The 15273-nt window shown below is 40.4% G+C and overlaps 1 protein-coding gene and 1 pseudogene across 1 annotated transcript in view; one reads left to right on the top strand and one right to left on the bottom strand.

Annotated features, from left to right (window-relative positions):
- The first annotated feature begins 2800 nt into the window (after nt 1–2800).
- MANBA (mannosidase beta) overlaps nt 2801–15273 on the top strand; it is a 123944-nt gene continuing 111471 nt past the window's right edge. Inside the window, exon 1 of the mRNA XM_054485534.2 lies at nt 2801–3115. Coding sequence (XP_054341509.1) covers nt 2939–3115 — 177 coding nt within the window. The 5' untranslated portion in view covers nt 2801–2938. The remainder of the gene's footprint in view (nt 3116–15273) is intronic.
- On the bottom strand, nt 11241–12584 carry LOC129035268 (ribosome biogenesis protein WDR12-like; annotated as a pseudogene).

The following is a 15273-nucleotide window of genomic DNA, read 5'->3' as shown; positions in this document are numbered from 1 at the left end:
TTTGCTGACGTAGGCCATGTGTCCTCTAGTTGACTTCTTGGACTCTCTTGGGTAGAGTCCCATTATACTGGTTCAAGCCTGGTTACTTCCTACGGTGTCCTCTTGGTTTATAGGAAACTCATGCATATGCATCCTTGACACACCAAATTCTAGTGGTGTACATAGTTCCCACTACCTTCTCTCTTTGTTCTAACATTTGGGGCTTCAAACTCTGGGGAAGTATGTCAAACCTTTGGGCAGGATACTTATGGCCTATTATCCCCAGTCCTGGGGTTTAATCAGACACTATGAGTCTAAAGGCAAATGTCCACTCCACATCTGATTACTCTTTCATTTTCTTTCCCTTATTATAACTTCTGTAATATATCATGGGATTGGAATATCATTGGCCTTGGTATATACCATGGTGTTCTAATGAGTTTACCAATTTTATATATTTAGATATGAAGGAAGTGTTGTCATATAGCAAAGGGCCTAACTACCTCCATTGGTCTATTGTGACAGGATACTGACCCTACACATCATTTAATCACTGTGGGCATTATTTATCTTTTTAAACCAGGGAACTATCACTTGTTCTAAATAATTCAAGTTTTGGGAAGCATCAAATGAAATGATCAAAATGAAATCTGTTTATACAGTGTAAGTTAAAGATACCCGTAACTATTTTAAACATTGCATTTGGTATCATGACTTTAAATTACGTAAGTTGAGAAGTTTTATGAGCATCTCTAAATAAGGTTTATTTACCAGAAAATCATGGACAAAAATTATCCTATAACAAAATGAAAACATCATGTCATCTGTGCCAATTGCAATTTTAGGAAGAGTACTTATTAGGGCTTTGATTATTCTTTGATGTTCTCTGTTGTCAAAGTGAAGTAACCTAAATGATGTTATGCTTGCATCCTGGAATGAAAGGAGGAATGAGAATCTTCTATTATTGTTTTTCTAAAAATTATATTTCTTAAATATTTCTTAGTACAACAGAATATATCCATATGTATCATCAAGGATGAATTTTCCTCTGATTTGGCTTAATGAAATCTCTGGGAGTTATGAAAAAATTCCTTTGCCACTCTTGTTGCCATAAACCTTGTGTTATCAGTGTTGCACAGACCATGGCTAGCCATTTAATGCCATGAATTATGGCATATAATTTGAATTGAGAGCTTTGTTTCTATCAAAGGTAAAAATGCTTCTGGAGTGAGTGAGGAAGGCTTTGAAGCAGTGAGAGCGTTTCCCCTATCATTGGGCTCTGACAGTAGGACCTTGAAGAGGAGGGTTCTAATCCTGTCTGCCACTACGTGACAGGCAAGTCACCTGAACTTCTTTTTTTTTTTTTTAGAGTCTTTCTCTATAGCCCAGGCTGGCGTGCAGTGGTGCCATCTCGGCTTACGGCAACCTCTGCTTCCTGGGTTCAAGCGGTTCTCCTGCCTCAGTTTCCCGAGCAGCTGCGACTACAGGCACGTGCCACCACGCGCCCAGCTAATTTTTGTATTTTTAATAGAGACAGGGTTTCACCATGTTGGTCAGGCTGGTCTCGAACTCCTGACCTCAAGTGATCCACCCGCCTCGGCCTCCCAGAAGTGCTGAGATTACAGACGTGAGCTACCGCGCCTGGCCCCGATCTCTTTGAACTCAGTTTCCTCATCTGTAAAGCCAGCGGCTTGGGTTGGATAATCCATACTGTCCTTTAAGCCAAGATATTCAGGGCTTGTAAATAATGCTGACTTTGCAAAGTAAGATATTGCCCGGTGTCTGCAGAATCAGGCAATTCCAAGGCCATTATAAGGCAAAACAAAGTTCAGATTTGATGAGAGAAAATTTCTTTTCAAGGACTTCTTCCGAAGCATAAATATAAGGCAGATAGCGTCAACACAGGAGAAAGGCAGTCTATTTTATGCAATGTAAAATTCGGTCTTAACTTCTAGGATTACTGTTACATCCTATTGCAAGAATGGGACTCAGGTAGGCCATTTGACTACAAGACCCGAAATAAGTCCGTGGTATTTCTTGGGTACTCTGGCATTGTTAGGGATGATCACATATGTTTACTCATCTTATACTTAAAACAACTTGAAAACTTCAAGAAACGGAGATGGAGATTTTGCGGCTTGCCCAAGTCTCACAGCTAGTGAGTGCAGAGGATTTTAAACTCAGCTGCGCGCCTAGTGCAGGTTCCAGAACCTCAGAAACCTCCGTGGGGCTTTATGAAACATAAGGACGTAGGCCGCTAGTAACAATAGCTAACGTGAGTGCCTTCTCTGGGCCGGGCTCCATGCTGCATGCTGCAGTCGCATTTTCTTGGTTAGCCCTCAGAACAACCTTCTGATGGAGATACTGCTAGTACTTGTTTACTCTTTGACGGGCGGGGTGGGCTCTGAGATCCGCGAGTTGAGCTGCAGCGGGGTGAGTGTTACGCTACCAGGTAGACGAGGGTCTGTGTAAATTTGGCGGAAGGGAAGTGGTGGGTTGTCTCCCAGTTTCGGTTCTCTGAAGGAGTAAGGGGCCTCTCCAGCTATGGTCTCCACGTACAGTCGGTCTCTGATCTCCCGAGGCTTTGTGCCACTGCGCGCCCAGGGATCTTTATGTCCCAATTACCGTGCAAGATTCTTGCCTCCAGTTGTATGTACTGAGGCGGCGGGAAGAAGCGCTGAGGAAGGGCTCAGACCGCAATGCCCCCCAGCCTGTAGCTATTCTCGGAGGCTGCAGCTCCCGCACCCGCGACGCCCGGCTTCCAGCGGGTGCAGGCGCACCCTCCTCGTTCCCCTCCCGCCCGCGGCTGCGCCCGGAGAGCGCTCAGCTGACCTAGGGGCGGGGCCGGGGCGGGGACCTAAAGCCTCGGCTCCTTCCGAGGGGGTGAGTGACTTCCCCGGCGGTCCCTTGCAGCGCTGCCTTTCGATCCCTCCACATCTCGGTGGCGCGGGCTCTCAAGATGCGCCTCCACCTGCTCCTGCTGCTCGCGCTGTGCGGTGCAGGCACCGCCGCCGCGGCGCTCAGTTACAGCTTGCGGGGCAACTGGAGCATCTGCAATGGGAACGGCTCGCTGGAGCTGCCCGGGGCGGTCCCCGGCTGCGTGCACAGCGCCTTGTTCCAGCAGGGCCTGATCCAGGTATGGCGTGCGGCCGACCCGCGGCGAGCCTATGCCCGCCTTCCTCTGGTGCTGAGAGGGGCCCAGGAACCGCCTGGCAGCCCCCAGCTCTGGGCCATTCTCGTCGGTTTGGCAGTAACTTCCCCTTTGCATCTTGTGATCTGCGGGGGGAAATGCCCAAGCTATGGGGTACGGGCTTGACGGAGACTGAGCGACCGACCCATGTTGGGACATCAGTAACTCTGGAAAGCGGAAGTTTAGATAGGGGAACAGTGTTGCTACTAGCAGTTTACTTACTGCAGTCGTTCTCTACTGAAGCGTGTATACAAAGGGCATGCTGTCACTGACAAGCATAAGGTAGGGAATTACTGTCTCTACTATCTGCACGCCACAGGGGACAACAGCGTTTTGCTAAGTAAGGGTTAACTCTATTGAGTAATGTCTCGGTTTTTTATTTTCGCTGTTAAGCGTCAGGGAGTCAGATTTGGGACTGACGCAGCACAGACGTTGTGGAGAATGACCTACAAGAGTAAAGTTGGGTTTGTCAGTGCTAGTGTGGCTAATAATGGGTAAATAATTTTTAAGGCTAACTTGGTGATGAAGAAAGGTGCTATTTCCTCTCAGGGCGTGTGTGTGTGTGTGTGTGTGTGTGTGTGTGTGTGTGTGTGTATCCCAATGGAGTCTCCAATTTACAGACTACTTGTGGGGAACGTTTTCCTGTTTGGCTGCCTGTGCGCATACGTTTGCAAACTGACTTCCATCCTCCAACTGCTTTTGCTGTTCCCTCTCGCACAGCGTTCCCACGTGTTGTCTTTACTTGGGGCAAAATGTACTTGTAATTGATCTACTTGTGGGATGCATACATTGTCCAATCCTCATAACAACTCCATATAGTAAGTGTTCATATCTGAATTTTATGGATAATATGGAATTATGGAACACAGAGAAATTAGGAAGTTGACAGCAACTAAATGGAAAGAAATGGAATTCTAACCCAGGTGGTCTCAACTCCATAGCCTGGTCTCTATACTATGTGGTATGCTTACTTTGGTGTTTTAAAAAATCATGTGTTTTTGAAGCACTGTGGTTGACTTTCAGGAGCACCATTCTAAGTTTATTTCCATGACAAGGTGGTCATCTAGAGTTATGCAAAATTTCTGACCTGGTACTTAGTAGTTTTTTTTTTTTTTCCCCTGAGATGTGTATCAGAAAGGAGGTGAATGTTGTAAATGACATTGACCATTGTCCGATGTATTTTTAGAGTAAATCATTCCCAAACTTTAGTACTTTATTTTTAGTTGACAAACTACTTGTGATAGAGAACACAGCTGACCACAGTATACTCTGAGTTTTCACTTATATCTGCTTTGAGAATGCCTGTGTTTATTTTGTAGGGTTCCTCCTTGCCTGATTTTACTGAAATAATTAAGCCAATGGGTGCTGGTACGTTGGCTCAAGCTGGTTATTCCAGAGCTTTGGGTGGCCAAGGTAGGAGGATCCCTTGAGTCCAGGAGTTCAAGACCAGCGTGGCCAACATAGAAAGAGGCTATGAGGCTGAGGTGGGAAAATTTCTTGAGGCCAAGAGTTCAAGACCAGCATGGCCAACAGAGAGAGATTCTATCTCTACCAAAAAAAAAAAAAAAAAAAAAAAAAAAAAAAAAAAGAAAGAATTAAGCCAATGGGAAATAATGAGTGGCTTCAGTAAGTCAGATTATTGTGCCATATTACAGAGCTAAGAAACAACGTTTGGTTACAACAGATACTTAATGAAAATGAATTTGCTCATAGTATGAAACAACTTCCTCATAGGAACAATTTGAAGAGATTTCTTAACTCTCTTCATAAATTTTTAGCAAAACCTTGAGGTTTCAATCAGGTGGATATGGGTCTCAAATGGCAGTGGAATGAGAAATGGGAAGGCTTTTGGGGCTTAGGAAACCCAAGGCCTATTGAAAATAATCATCAGGCTGGGCACAGTGGCTCATGCCTGTAATCCCAGCACTTGGGAGGCAGAGGTAGGTGGAGTTTAAGACCAGTCTGGGCAACCTGGCGAGACCCTGTCTCTACAAAAAATTAAAAAATTAACTGGGCGTGGTGGCGTACACCTGTGGTCCTAGCTACTAGGGAGGCTGAGGTGGGAGGATCGTTTGAGCCCAGGAGGTTGAGGCTGCAGTGAGCCATGATCTGTACTCCAACCTGGGCAACAGAGTGACACCCTCTCTCAAAAAAAAAAAAAAAAAAAAGTAAAGAAGCAATCATCAACATCAGATCAGTATCGTTATTCAGTAATGTGAGACTGTTATCCGACCTGCTTTATTATAACATCCCTTTTTGGTGTTGACTTGAGGAAATATTCTACGGTTTATAGTAGACACTGGGCCAAATATTGTGTTTGTATAAGAACTTGAAACATATCTTGGTGATATCATTCATTTATTTATTTATTCACCTAGCTAATTATCTCATATTTATTTTGTACCTCTGATGTGGCAGGCACTATTCTAAGTACTTGAAATCGAGTGGTAAAGAAAACAAAGTCCTTTCCCTAATGGACATTCTAATGGAGGAGATAGACATATACCAAATTAATAAATAATGTAATGGCAGGTGGCGCATTGAAGAAAAATTGAGCAGGTTAAAGGAAGAGACAGTGAAGGCTGGTTGGAAAGCATTGCTATTTTTTAAAAAGTGGTTCAAGATAGGTATTTTGATAAGGTGACTTCTAAACAAAAAGACCTGTTTGAAAAGGTCACTTTTAAGGAGAAGTGCATTTCCAGCAAAGAAGAAAAACACAGGAGTGGGGAGGAGAGACGCCCTGAGGCAGGAACGAGCTTGACAAGTTTCAGGAATAGTCAGCAGGCCAGTGTGGCTGGAGACCTGGGAAGCAGAGGGAGGGAGAGGAGTTCAAAGTCTAGGGCACATCATGAAAGGCTGTGAGCCGTAGGAAACACTTCGGCTTTTATTCTACATGTGATGGGAAGTTATTGGGGGCTTTGAGCTTAGAGGAGCATGATTAGATTTGCCTTTTTAAAGGTCACTCTGTTGTGTGAAGGCTACAGTGCAGGAGAGTGGAAGCCTGGAGACCAACCGGGGGACTATTGCTGGTCTACATATGGGTAAGAGATGACTTTTGGCTTGGACCAGCGTGGTGGCAGTGAAATGGTGAGAATGGTTGTGAGAACACATTTTACATGTAGAAACAAGAGGATTTCTTCAGTTGGATTTGTTAATGGATTGGGAGACAGAAGGGGGAGGTGCAGGAAAATACCAGGATTTTTTTAATCTGAGCTGGTTAAATGAAATTTGTATTTAGTGAGAGATTCTGTGGCTAGTCTTGGCTATTTCATAGGTGATTCTCTGGGTTTTCTGTACAGAATCTAAACCTTTGGTTTCTTAGAGAGCCTTTTGGGTTCTCTGTGAAAAGTTTTTCCTTCAGCTTGCTATTTTTTTTTTTTTTTTGAGACGAAGTTTTGCTCTTGTTGCCCAGGCTGGAATGCAATGGTACTATCTCGGCTCACCGCAACCTCTGCCTCCTGGGTTCAAGAGATTCTCCTGCCTCAGTCTCCCAGGTAGCTGGGATTACAGGCATGTGCCACCACGCCTGGCTAATTTTGTACTTTTAGTAGAGACAAGCTTTCTCCATGTTGGTCAGGCTGGTCTTGAACTCCCAACCTCAGGTCATCCACCTGCCTTGGCCTTCCAAAGTGCTGGGATTACAGGCATGAGCCACCGTGCCCGGCCCTCAGCCTGCTATTATGCCACACAGTATAATAGGCATTAGGAATAAAAAAAGAAATTGAGAGTGAGACTATAGTTCCTATTTTGTGGGAGGCCACTTTAGTGAGGCAGAAAACTAATTAATTTTCATATGATATGTTAAGTGCGTAGATAAAGGGACCCTTGTTAGGAATGTTCTCAGTTTTTCTGTGGAATTTCTCACTGGTGTAAGTTTTGAAGCAGCTGCTTCTTCTTTTTTTTTTTTTTTTAGATAGTCTCTGTATGCCAACATTAAAATCTATAGATAAGTAAGAAGAAGGTTGGAAACATCACTTCTAGAGATAACCACTATTTTTTTTTGACAGCTGCTCATGTGGCTAATGCCCCCAACAGTTTTATTTATTTATTTATTTTTATTTTTTATTTTTTCCCTTGTTTTGTTATACTTTAAGTTCTAGGGTATACGCGCACAACGTGCAGGTTTGTTACATATGTATACATGTGCCATGTTGGTGTGCTGCACCCGTTGACCCGTTCACCTCATTTACATTAGGTATATCTCCTAATGCTATCCCTCCCCCAGCCCCCCAGCTCACGACAGGTCCCAGTGTGTGATGTTCCCCATCCTGTGCCCAAGTGTTCTCATTGTTTAATTCCCACCTATGAGTGAGAACATGCGGTGTTTGGTTTTCTGTCCTTGCAATAGTTTGCTCAGAATGATGGTTTGCAGCTTCATCCATGTCCCTACAAAGAACATGAACTCATCATTTTTTATGCATAGTATTCCACGGTGTATATGTGCCACATTTTCTTAATCCAGTCTATCATTGATGGACATTTGGGTTGGTTCCAAGTCTTTGCTATTGTGAATAGTGCCGCAGTAAACATACATGTGCACGTGTCTTTATAGCAGCATGATTTATAATCCTTTGGGTATATACCCAGTAATGGGATGGCTGGGTCAAATGGTATTTCTAGTTCTAGATCCTTGAGGAATTGCCACACTGTCTTCCACAGTGGTTGAACTAGTTTATAGTCCCACCAGCAGTGTAAAACTGTTCCTGTTTCTCTACATCCTCTCCAGCACCTGTTGTTTCCTGACTTTTTAATGATCGCCATTCTAACTGGCGTGAGATGGTATCTCATGGTGGTTTTGATTTGCATTTCTCTGATGGCCAGTGATGATGAGCATTTTTTCATGTGTCTGTTGACTGCATAAATGTCTTCTTTTGAGAAGTGTCTGTTCATATCTTTTGCCCACTTTTTGATGGGGTTGTGTGATTTTTTCTTGTAAATTTGTTGAAGTTCTTTGTAGATTGTGGATTAATTAGCCCTTTGTCAGATGGATAGATTGTAAAAATTTTCTCCCATTCTGTAGGTTGCCTGTTCACTCTGATGGTAGTTTCTTTTGCTGTGCAGAAGCTCTCTAGTTTAATTAGATCCCATTTGTCAATTTTGGCTTTTGTTGCCATTGCTTTTGGTGTTTTAGTCATGAAGTCCTTGCCCATGCCTATGTCCTGGATGGTATTGCCTAGGTTTTCTTCTAGGGTTTTTATGGTTTTAGGTCTAAGATTTAAGTCTTTAATCCATCTTGAATTAATTTTTGTATAAGGTGTAAGGAAGGGATCCAGTTTCAGCTTTCTACATTTGGCTAGCCAGTTTTCCCAGCACCATTTATTAAATAGGGAATCCTTTTCCTATTTCTTGTTTTTGTCAGCTTTGTCAAAGATCAGATGGTTGTAGATGTGTGGTATTATTTCTGAGGGCTCTGTTCTGTTCCATTGGTTTATATCTCTATTTTGGTACCAGTACCATGCTGTTTTGGTTACTGTAGCCTTGTAGTATAGTTTGAAGTCAGGTAGTGTGATGCCTCCAGCTTTGTTCTTTTGGCTTAGGATTGTCTTGGCAATGTGGGCTTTTTTTTGGATTCCATATGAACTTCAAAGTAGTTTTTTCCAATTCTGTGAAGAAAGTCATTGGTAGCTTGTTGGGGATGGCATTGAATCTATAAATTACCTTGGGCAGTATGGCCATTTTCATGATATTAATTCTTCCTATCCATGAGCATGGAATGTTCTTCCATTTGTTTGTGTCCTCTTTTATTTCATTGAGCAGGATAACCACTATTAAAGTAAAAAAAAATTCAGTTCATCCATTCTAATTTTTTTAATGCATACACTTTTATAAGTATTTAAATATATAGCTTAACAACTCTTGGCCAGGCACAGTGGCTCACGCCTGTAATCCCAGCATTTTGGGAGGCCAAGGCGGGCAGATCACGAGGTCAGGAGATCAAGACCATCCTGGCTAACACGGTGAAACCCCGTCTCTACTAAAAATATAAAAAATTAGTCCAGCGTGGTGGCCGGCGCCTGTAGTCCCAGCTACTCGGGAGGCTGAGGCAGGAGAATGGCATGAACCCGGGAGGTGGAGCTTGCAGTGAGCCAAGATCGCGCGACTGCACTCCAGCCTGGGTGACAGAGCGAGACTCCATCTCAAAAAAAAAAAAATAAAATAAAATAAAATAAATAGCAACTCTTTCACATTTAATATTTTGTGATGCTCTTACCTGCATTAAACAGGTTTCTATAAACCATGTTTAGTGGCTCTTTTAAAATTCTGTTATATACGTTTACCATCACTTATAATCTGTTACTTATTGTTGGATAGTTAGATTGGACTCCCTTTTTTTCTGTTTTTTTGATGAGGCTCCTTTTAACTAAATTTTACTGTACATCTTTATTTTCTTAGACAAATATTTAAAGCTTAAATAGCTGATTCATAGGATATGTACTTTTTTTAGTCATTTAGTATGTGCTTCCAAGTTGCTTTTCATAAACATTGTACCAGTTGTACACTGCCAGCATTATTTTATCAGAGTGCTTATCTCAGGTGCTAGATTTGAATATTATTTAAGAAACAAAACAAAATCAATTTATTTTCTAGTAAGGTCAAATACCTTTATATGTTTATTTCATAAGTTTATTGGTGACATGGGCATTTCTAATTAATCTTCTTTTGGCTATTTATCTTTAATGCCGATTTTTTTTTCTTTTTTTTTTTTGAGACAGAGTCTCACTCTGTCGCCCAGGTTGGAGTGAAGTGGCATCATCTTCCTCACTGCATTCTCTGCCTCCCGGGTTCAAGCGATTCTCATGGTCTCACCGTGTTGCTCAAGCTGGTCTCAATCTCCTGAGCTCAGGCAATCCGCCCACCTCGGCCTCTCAAAGTGCTGGGATTACAGGTGTGAGCCACCATGGGTGACCTCTTTAATATAGATTTATAAGGCCCCTTTGTTATATATTTTCAAAAATTCAAATTAAAACTAAATCCCCAAACGTCCCATTTATTAATGAAGTATTTTGTTATATGGATGTTTTAAAGCTGCGTATGTTGAAATCTTTTGTTTTCCTTTTATGATTGTTTCTGTCTTTGGTAGTTTGCTTAAAAATAATTCCTCTCAGCTATCTTTATAGTTCCTATATTTAAAATTTTGATTCATTTGAGGTTTCTTCCAAATAGTTAATTGGTTGCCTATAATTCATGATTTGAACAATTTCTCTTTTGTCCGCTGATATATTACTTTTATCATGCACTAAATTCCCATATACTGATATAATATTGTTATTCCTTCTCTTTTAATCTTTAGAAAGGTTACAAGATTAAAATTCTTTTAAAAATACATATTTATTTAGTGTTCATTGGATAAAAGAAATACAGAAAATATAAAGAAGGAAGAAAAACCAATAAAACACATAATATAAAGCAGAAAAAGACCACTGTAAAATTACTAGTGTTTATCTTTCCACATTTTTTTCTAAGTATATAGAGACAAATATAATAACATAAAAATGAAATCGTCCCCAAGGTGGTTTTATTAGCTACTTTAACATTTAAAACATATCATGAATGTATTTGTCTGTGTCTGTAAATATAGATCCAGGATTATTGCAAATAGCTTCATACACTCCATTATAAAGTTGTGTTCTTATTCAAAATCTACACTTGAAAATAAAAATTATAAGTATATAAATATACACATATACTAAAAAGTGATAGGCAACAGATACTTAGTACTTTTTCCATAAATTTTATTATTACCTTATATTCTTCACATGCAATTGGGACAAATGGCCAGAGAAATATATATTTTAGATGTGTAAGTTAATTAACTATAAACTATAAGAGTACATCATAGTAGCTATACATGTGATTAACAAGCTAGTCACAATCATTCTTTTTATTTTATAAACACAAACTATTGTATTATAAATACAAAATAAAAAAAGATAGTTAAATGTTAGCTGTTATGAAGAGTGAAAACATTATGTAAACTTCAAACGGCTGCTTTCTGCATCTGTATCCATATAATTTCATGATTTTCTACCAATTTCATTTGTGTAAAGAATCTCTATGATCAATTTATCATTCACTTTCGTGCCCCCACATGGAAAGTGGTAGGTGAATATCTGCAGGAATACAATTTATTGTTTGCTTGTCCACTCAAAAGTAGCCCTGTGTCCCTATCCAGTCTACACTCAGAACTTTGTCTTCATGAGCAGCCAGATCATACAACTTCTTGTATCCCACAACTTGACAATGTTCTGAAATCAGTTGCTGTTCATGGGTAGGAGACCATTTTACTAATGTCACCCAACCTGTATTTGAAGTTAGGGACAGTGACACCAAAGAATGGTCTTTAGTTCGGGGATCCCACAGTCTGGTATGCCTATCTGTGCTTCCAGATGCTAAACATTTACAAAGTTGGAGAATGAGAAATACAATTAAGCACTTTATTTCCTGTCAAAGTTTGCCTTCAGACTGTCAGACTCAACATCCTACACTCTAATTGTATGGTCCCAAGATGCACTGCAGATTTCTTCAGCATCTGGCCACAGAACTGAGGAAATTGCTTCCATGTGACCAGAGAGGGTCACTATGGGAGTCATAGCTGCTCTGTGTTCTCTGTCGATTTGTGGATTCCTCCATTTCATCTTCTTCTTCTGTAGGGACTGTAGACCAGATCTTTAGCGTCTTATCCCAGGAGCCACTACAAAATTTAGTTCCTGAGCTATCAACAGCTATAGACTCTGCACTTCCAGCATGACCTCTGCAGCACGGTCGGGCTTTCACTTTGTTTCTCTCTATTCCACTCCCATAAGAGAATAGTTGGATCCATAGAGGCACTCAAAAATAAGCAAGACAAACTGTCTTTTTTTTTTTTTTTTTTTTGCCCAGGCCACCTTTTACGACATCCCCATGTCCCACAATTGTCATTATTGACTTTCTTTCCAAGGACCGGATTTGAGAGGTCTTATCATAAGAACCAGTCAAGATCCATTCCTTTGCCCCTTTAACTGAAAGGATCCAGTCATCATGGAACATGCATTGCTCTGGCTGGGGTGCTGTGTACTTCACATATTCTATTTCCACAACTACTTCTGATGACATGTTCTCCAGTTCCATGTGTTTGACCAAGGACATTCACAGAAACTGGCCCTTAATAAGGAAATAAAACTCCATATGTTTGTGGAACTCATTTTTGCCCTTTAGTAATTTATTGATGATGTTACTAAAGTCAGCAAATTCAGAGGCAGCAGGGATTGAGAAGGAAACATCATTTACGGCATATTTCTTGTTATCGGTGTAGAAGTGTGTTTGGAGCTGAGCCATGGCAAGGAGTACACACAAGACTTTTGGGTTAGTAGACAGAGAATGGGAGCTCCTGTCTCTTAACTACAAAGAGGCCGCTCAAAATTAGACTGCACAGGTAAGCGAGAAGCTGCAGTCTAAGCTTGGACTCTGCTTTTTCTCCTTGGGTCTCCTCCACCTACAATCATTCTTTCTAAGGAGCCATGAGTCTGTCTATGGAGTCTCCAATCTGCAGGTCATCACTCATAAGTACATTCTAACAATATATGTGCATCAGTATACATTCTACTTTTGTATTCTTTAAGCAGCAAATAAGCAGTTTCTATGTGAATTTTGTTAAACTTAGGGTGAATTTCAAACAAATAGTAAAATAGAGATACTTGCAAAATGAAATTTCATGTATCCATCACTTGGCTTCAACATGATCAATTTGTGGCTAATTTTGTTTCTTCTCTATCCACTATGCCATCCCTTATTATTTTGTTTTGTTATCATTTTTTTGTTTTTTGAGATAGGGTATTACTCTGTCACCCAGGCTGAAGTGCAGTGGCGTGGTCATGGCTCACTGCAGGCTTAACCTCCTGGACTCAAGCTATCCTCCCACCTCAGCCTCCCAAGTAGCTAGGACTACAGGTACACACCACCATACCCAGCTAATTTGTTTCTTTTTTGTAGAGACAGAGTCTCCCTATGTTGCACAGGCTGGTCTCAAACTCCCAGGCTCAAGCAATATTCCCACCTCGGCCTCCCAAAGTGTAGGGATTAAAGGTGTGAGCCGCTGCTCCTGGCGCCCTTAGTATTATAAAGTAATCCCAGTTATCACATTATTTCATCCACAAACATTTCAGTATGGGTCTCTAAAAGATAAGGACTTCCTTTTTCTTCAACATAACCACAATACCATTATGACTTGTGAAATATTTTTGATGTGTTTCAGAGAAGAGAGTTCCATTATTATAATCCAAAATGACTAAACATACATTTTTTCTTAAAACAGAAGGTTTTCTGGTTGTTATACTAACCTTCCACAGAGATCTTAAGATTTGTAAGGATGAAATATTTGTTTGAATACTGAGAATGATAAAAAATGTTTTTTAAATAAAAAAGAAAAAACTAAGGAAATATTTGGCTTTACATGATCATTTTATGATGTGAAATGATCTCAAAAGCTTTTTAGGAAATGACCCTTTAAAGATACGTGTGTCTTCTTCTAAAAGTTTGACTGACTTAAAGTAAAATTAAAAAAAAAGTTTGACTGCTTCTATCAAGTGTGACATTAAGGAGATAAAATAGCTAATGATTCTGCATTTGAAATTTAAACAGAAATAGTCATCAATTAATAGTTTTGCTCAATTTCTGGGAAGAGAGAAGTCCAAGGTTTTTAAACCCTCATTTAAAAAAAACCAGATAGTTTAAAAAATCCTGATCCTTAAACCTGGACATATGCTTTCTTGTTTGATGCCACATGAGGTGTATTTAGGGTATGGGAGGATTTGCTTTGTGTGGCCCCGAACTGAAAATCAAAGGACCACCTGAGAGCTAAATTTTTAGGTAAGCATTGGCTGGTCCTTATCATATATAAGTATTAATGTATGTAATCGGCCTATACAATTCATTTTCATGTAACGTTTATTTTATGTCTTCCACGTGTGATGCACTTTTCTTGGCCCTTTCATGAGCACTTGTTCATATAATTTCCGCAACAACCCTCTGGAAAAGGTATAATAATTAACAGTGACTGAGGCTCAGCGAAGTTATTGCCTAAGATTATGCATATAATGGATGGTGGAGCAAGGATTCAAACCCCGATCTTCTTTTCACCATTGCACACCGCCTATTGGCAGAAACAGTAAATAGTAAACAAATGGAACAGTTATTATTTTAATGTGTCTGATGAAAATGGAGACATGAGTACAATATACTTTTGTTCAAAATATGCCACTAAAAGCACCCCATTTGCTAAAAGCTCTCAAAAAATGTAAACATTTTCTCAGGGTTAATTCACATATCACTTGTTTCTGTATTCTCCGTCTCTTGGAATTCTCTTTGTTTCAGCCATTACTTCTGTGCCACAATTGCTGAAATGCTTGTGTCTAACCACCACATCTCCCCTGATTTCCAGCTAGAAATTCTGTTCAACTCTCCTACCTGAATGTCTTCGTGGCATATGAAACTCCATATATCCAAATATTTCTTCTCTCAATTCTCCCAACCCTTACTTTCTCTTATTTTACCTATTTATAATAAAAGCATAAGTATTTTCTCAGTAAACTAAGCCTAGGATCTTGGTTACAGTTTTGTTTTGTTTTTTTCTCACATCTTTTGTTAGGTACTGGATCTTTTAAGTCCCATCTATACTGTCTTATAACCATTCCTTAACATTTCTACTGCTATCAACCTAGCTCATTGTTTTCTTTTTTTAAAAAAGAGATAAATTAATTTTATTGACATTTAGAAACAGGTAAAGGATATAAATAGCAAATGGGTTTTTCTTTTTCTTTTTAGATGGAGTCTTGCTTTGTCACCCAGGCTGGATGGAGTGCAATGGCACGATCTCGCCTCACTGCAACCTCTGCCTCCTGGGTTCAAGCGATTCTCCTGCCTCAGCCTCCCGAGTAGCCAGGATTACAGGCGCCTGCCACCACACCTGGCTAATTTTTGTATTTTTATTAGAGGTGGTGTTTCACCATGTTGGCCAGGCTGGTCTCGAACTCCTGACCTCGTGATCCGCCCACTTCAGCCTCCCAAAGTGTTGGGATTATAGGCATGAGCCACCTTTCCTGGCCAATAGTAAACAGTTTTAAAGGTAG

The sequence above is a fragment of the Pongo pygmaeus genome, chromosome 3 (assembly GCF_028885625.2).
Source record: "Pongo pygmaeus isolate AG05252 chromosome 3, NHGRI_mPonPyg2-v2.0_pri, whole genome shotgun sequence".
In the NCBI taxonomy this organism is placed as follows: Eukaryota; Metazoa; Chordata; class Mammalia; order Primates; family Hominidae; genus Pongo; species Pongo pygmaeus.
Note: the sequence above shows the minus strand (reverse complement) of the source record. Positions and strands in the feature narration are given on the sequence as shown.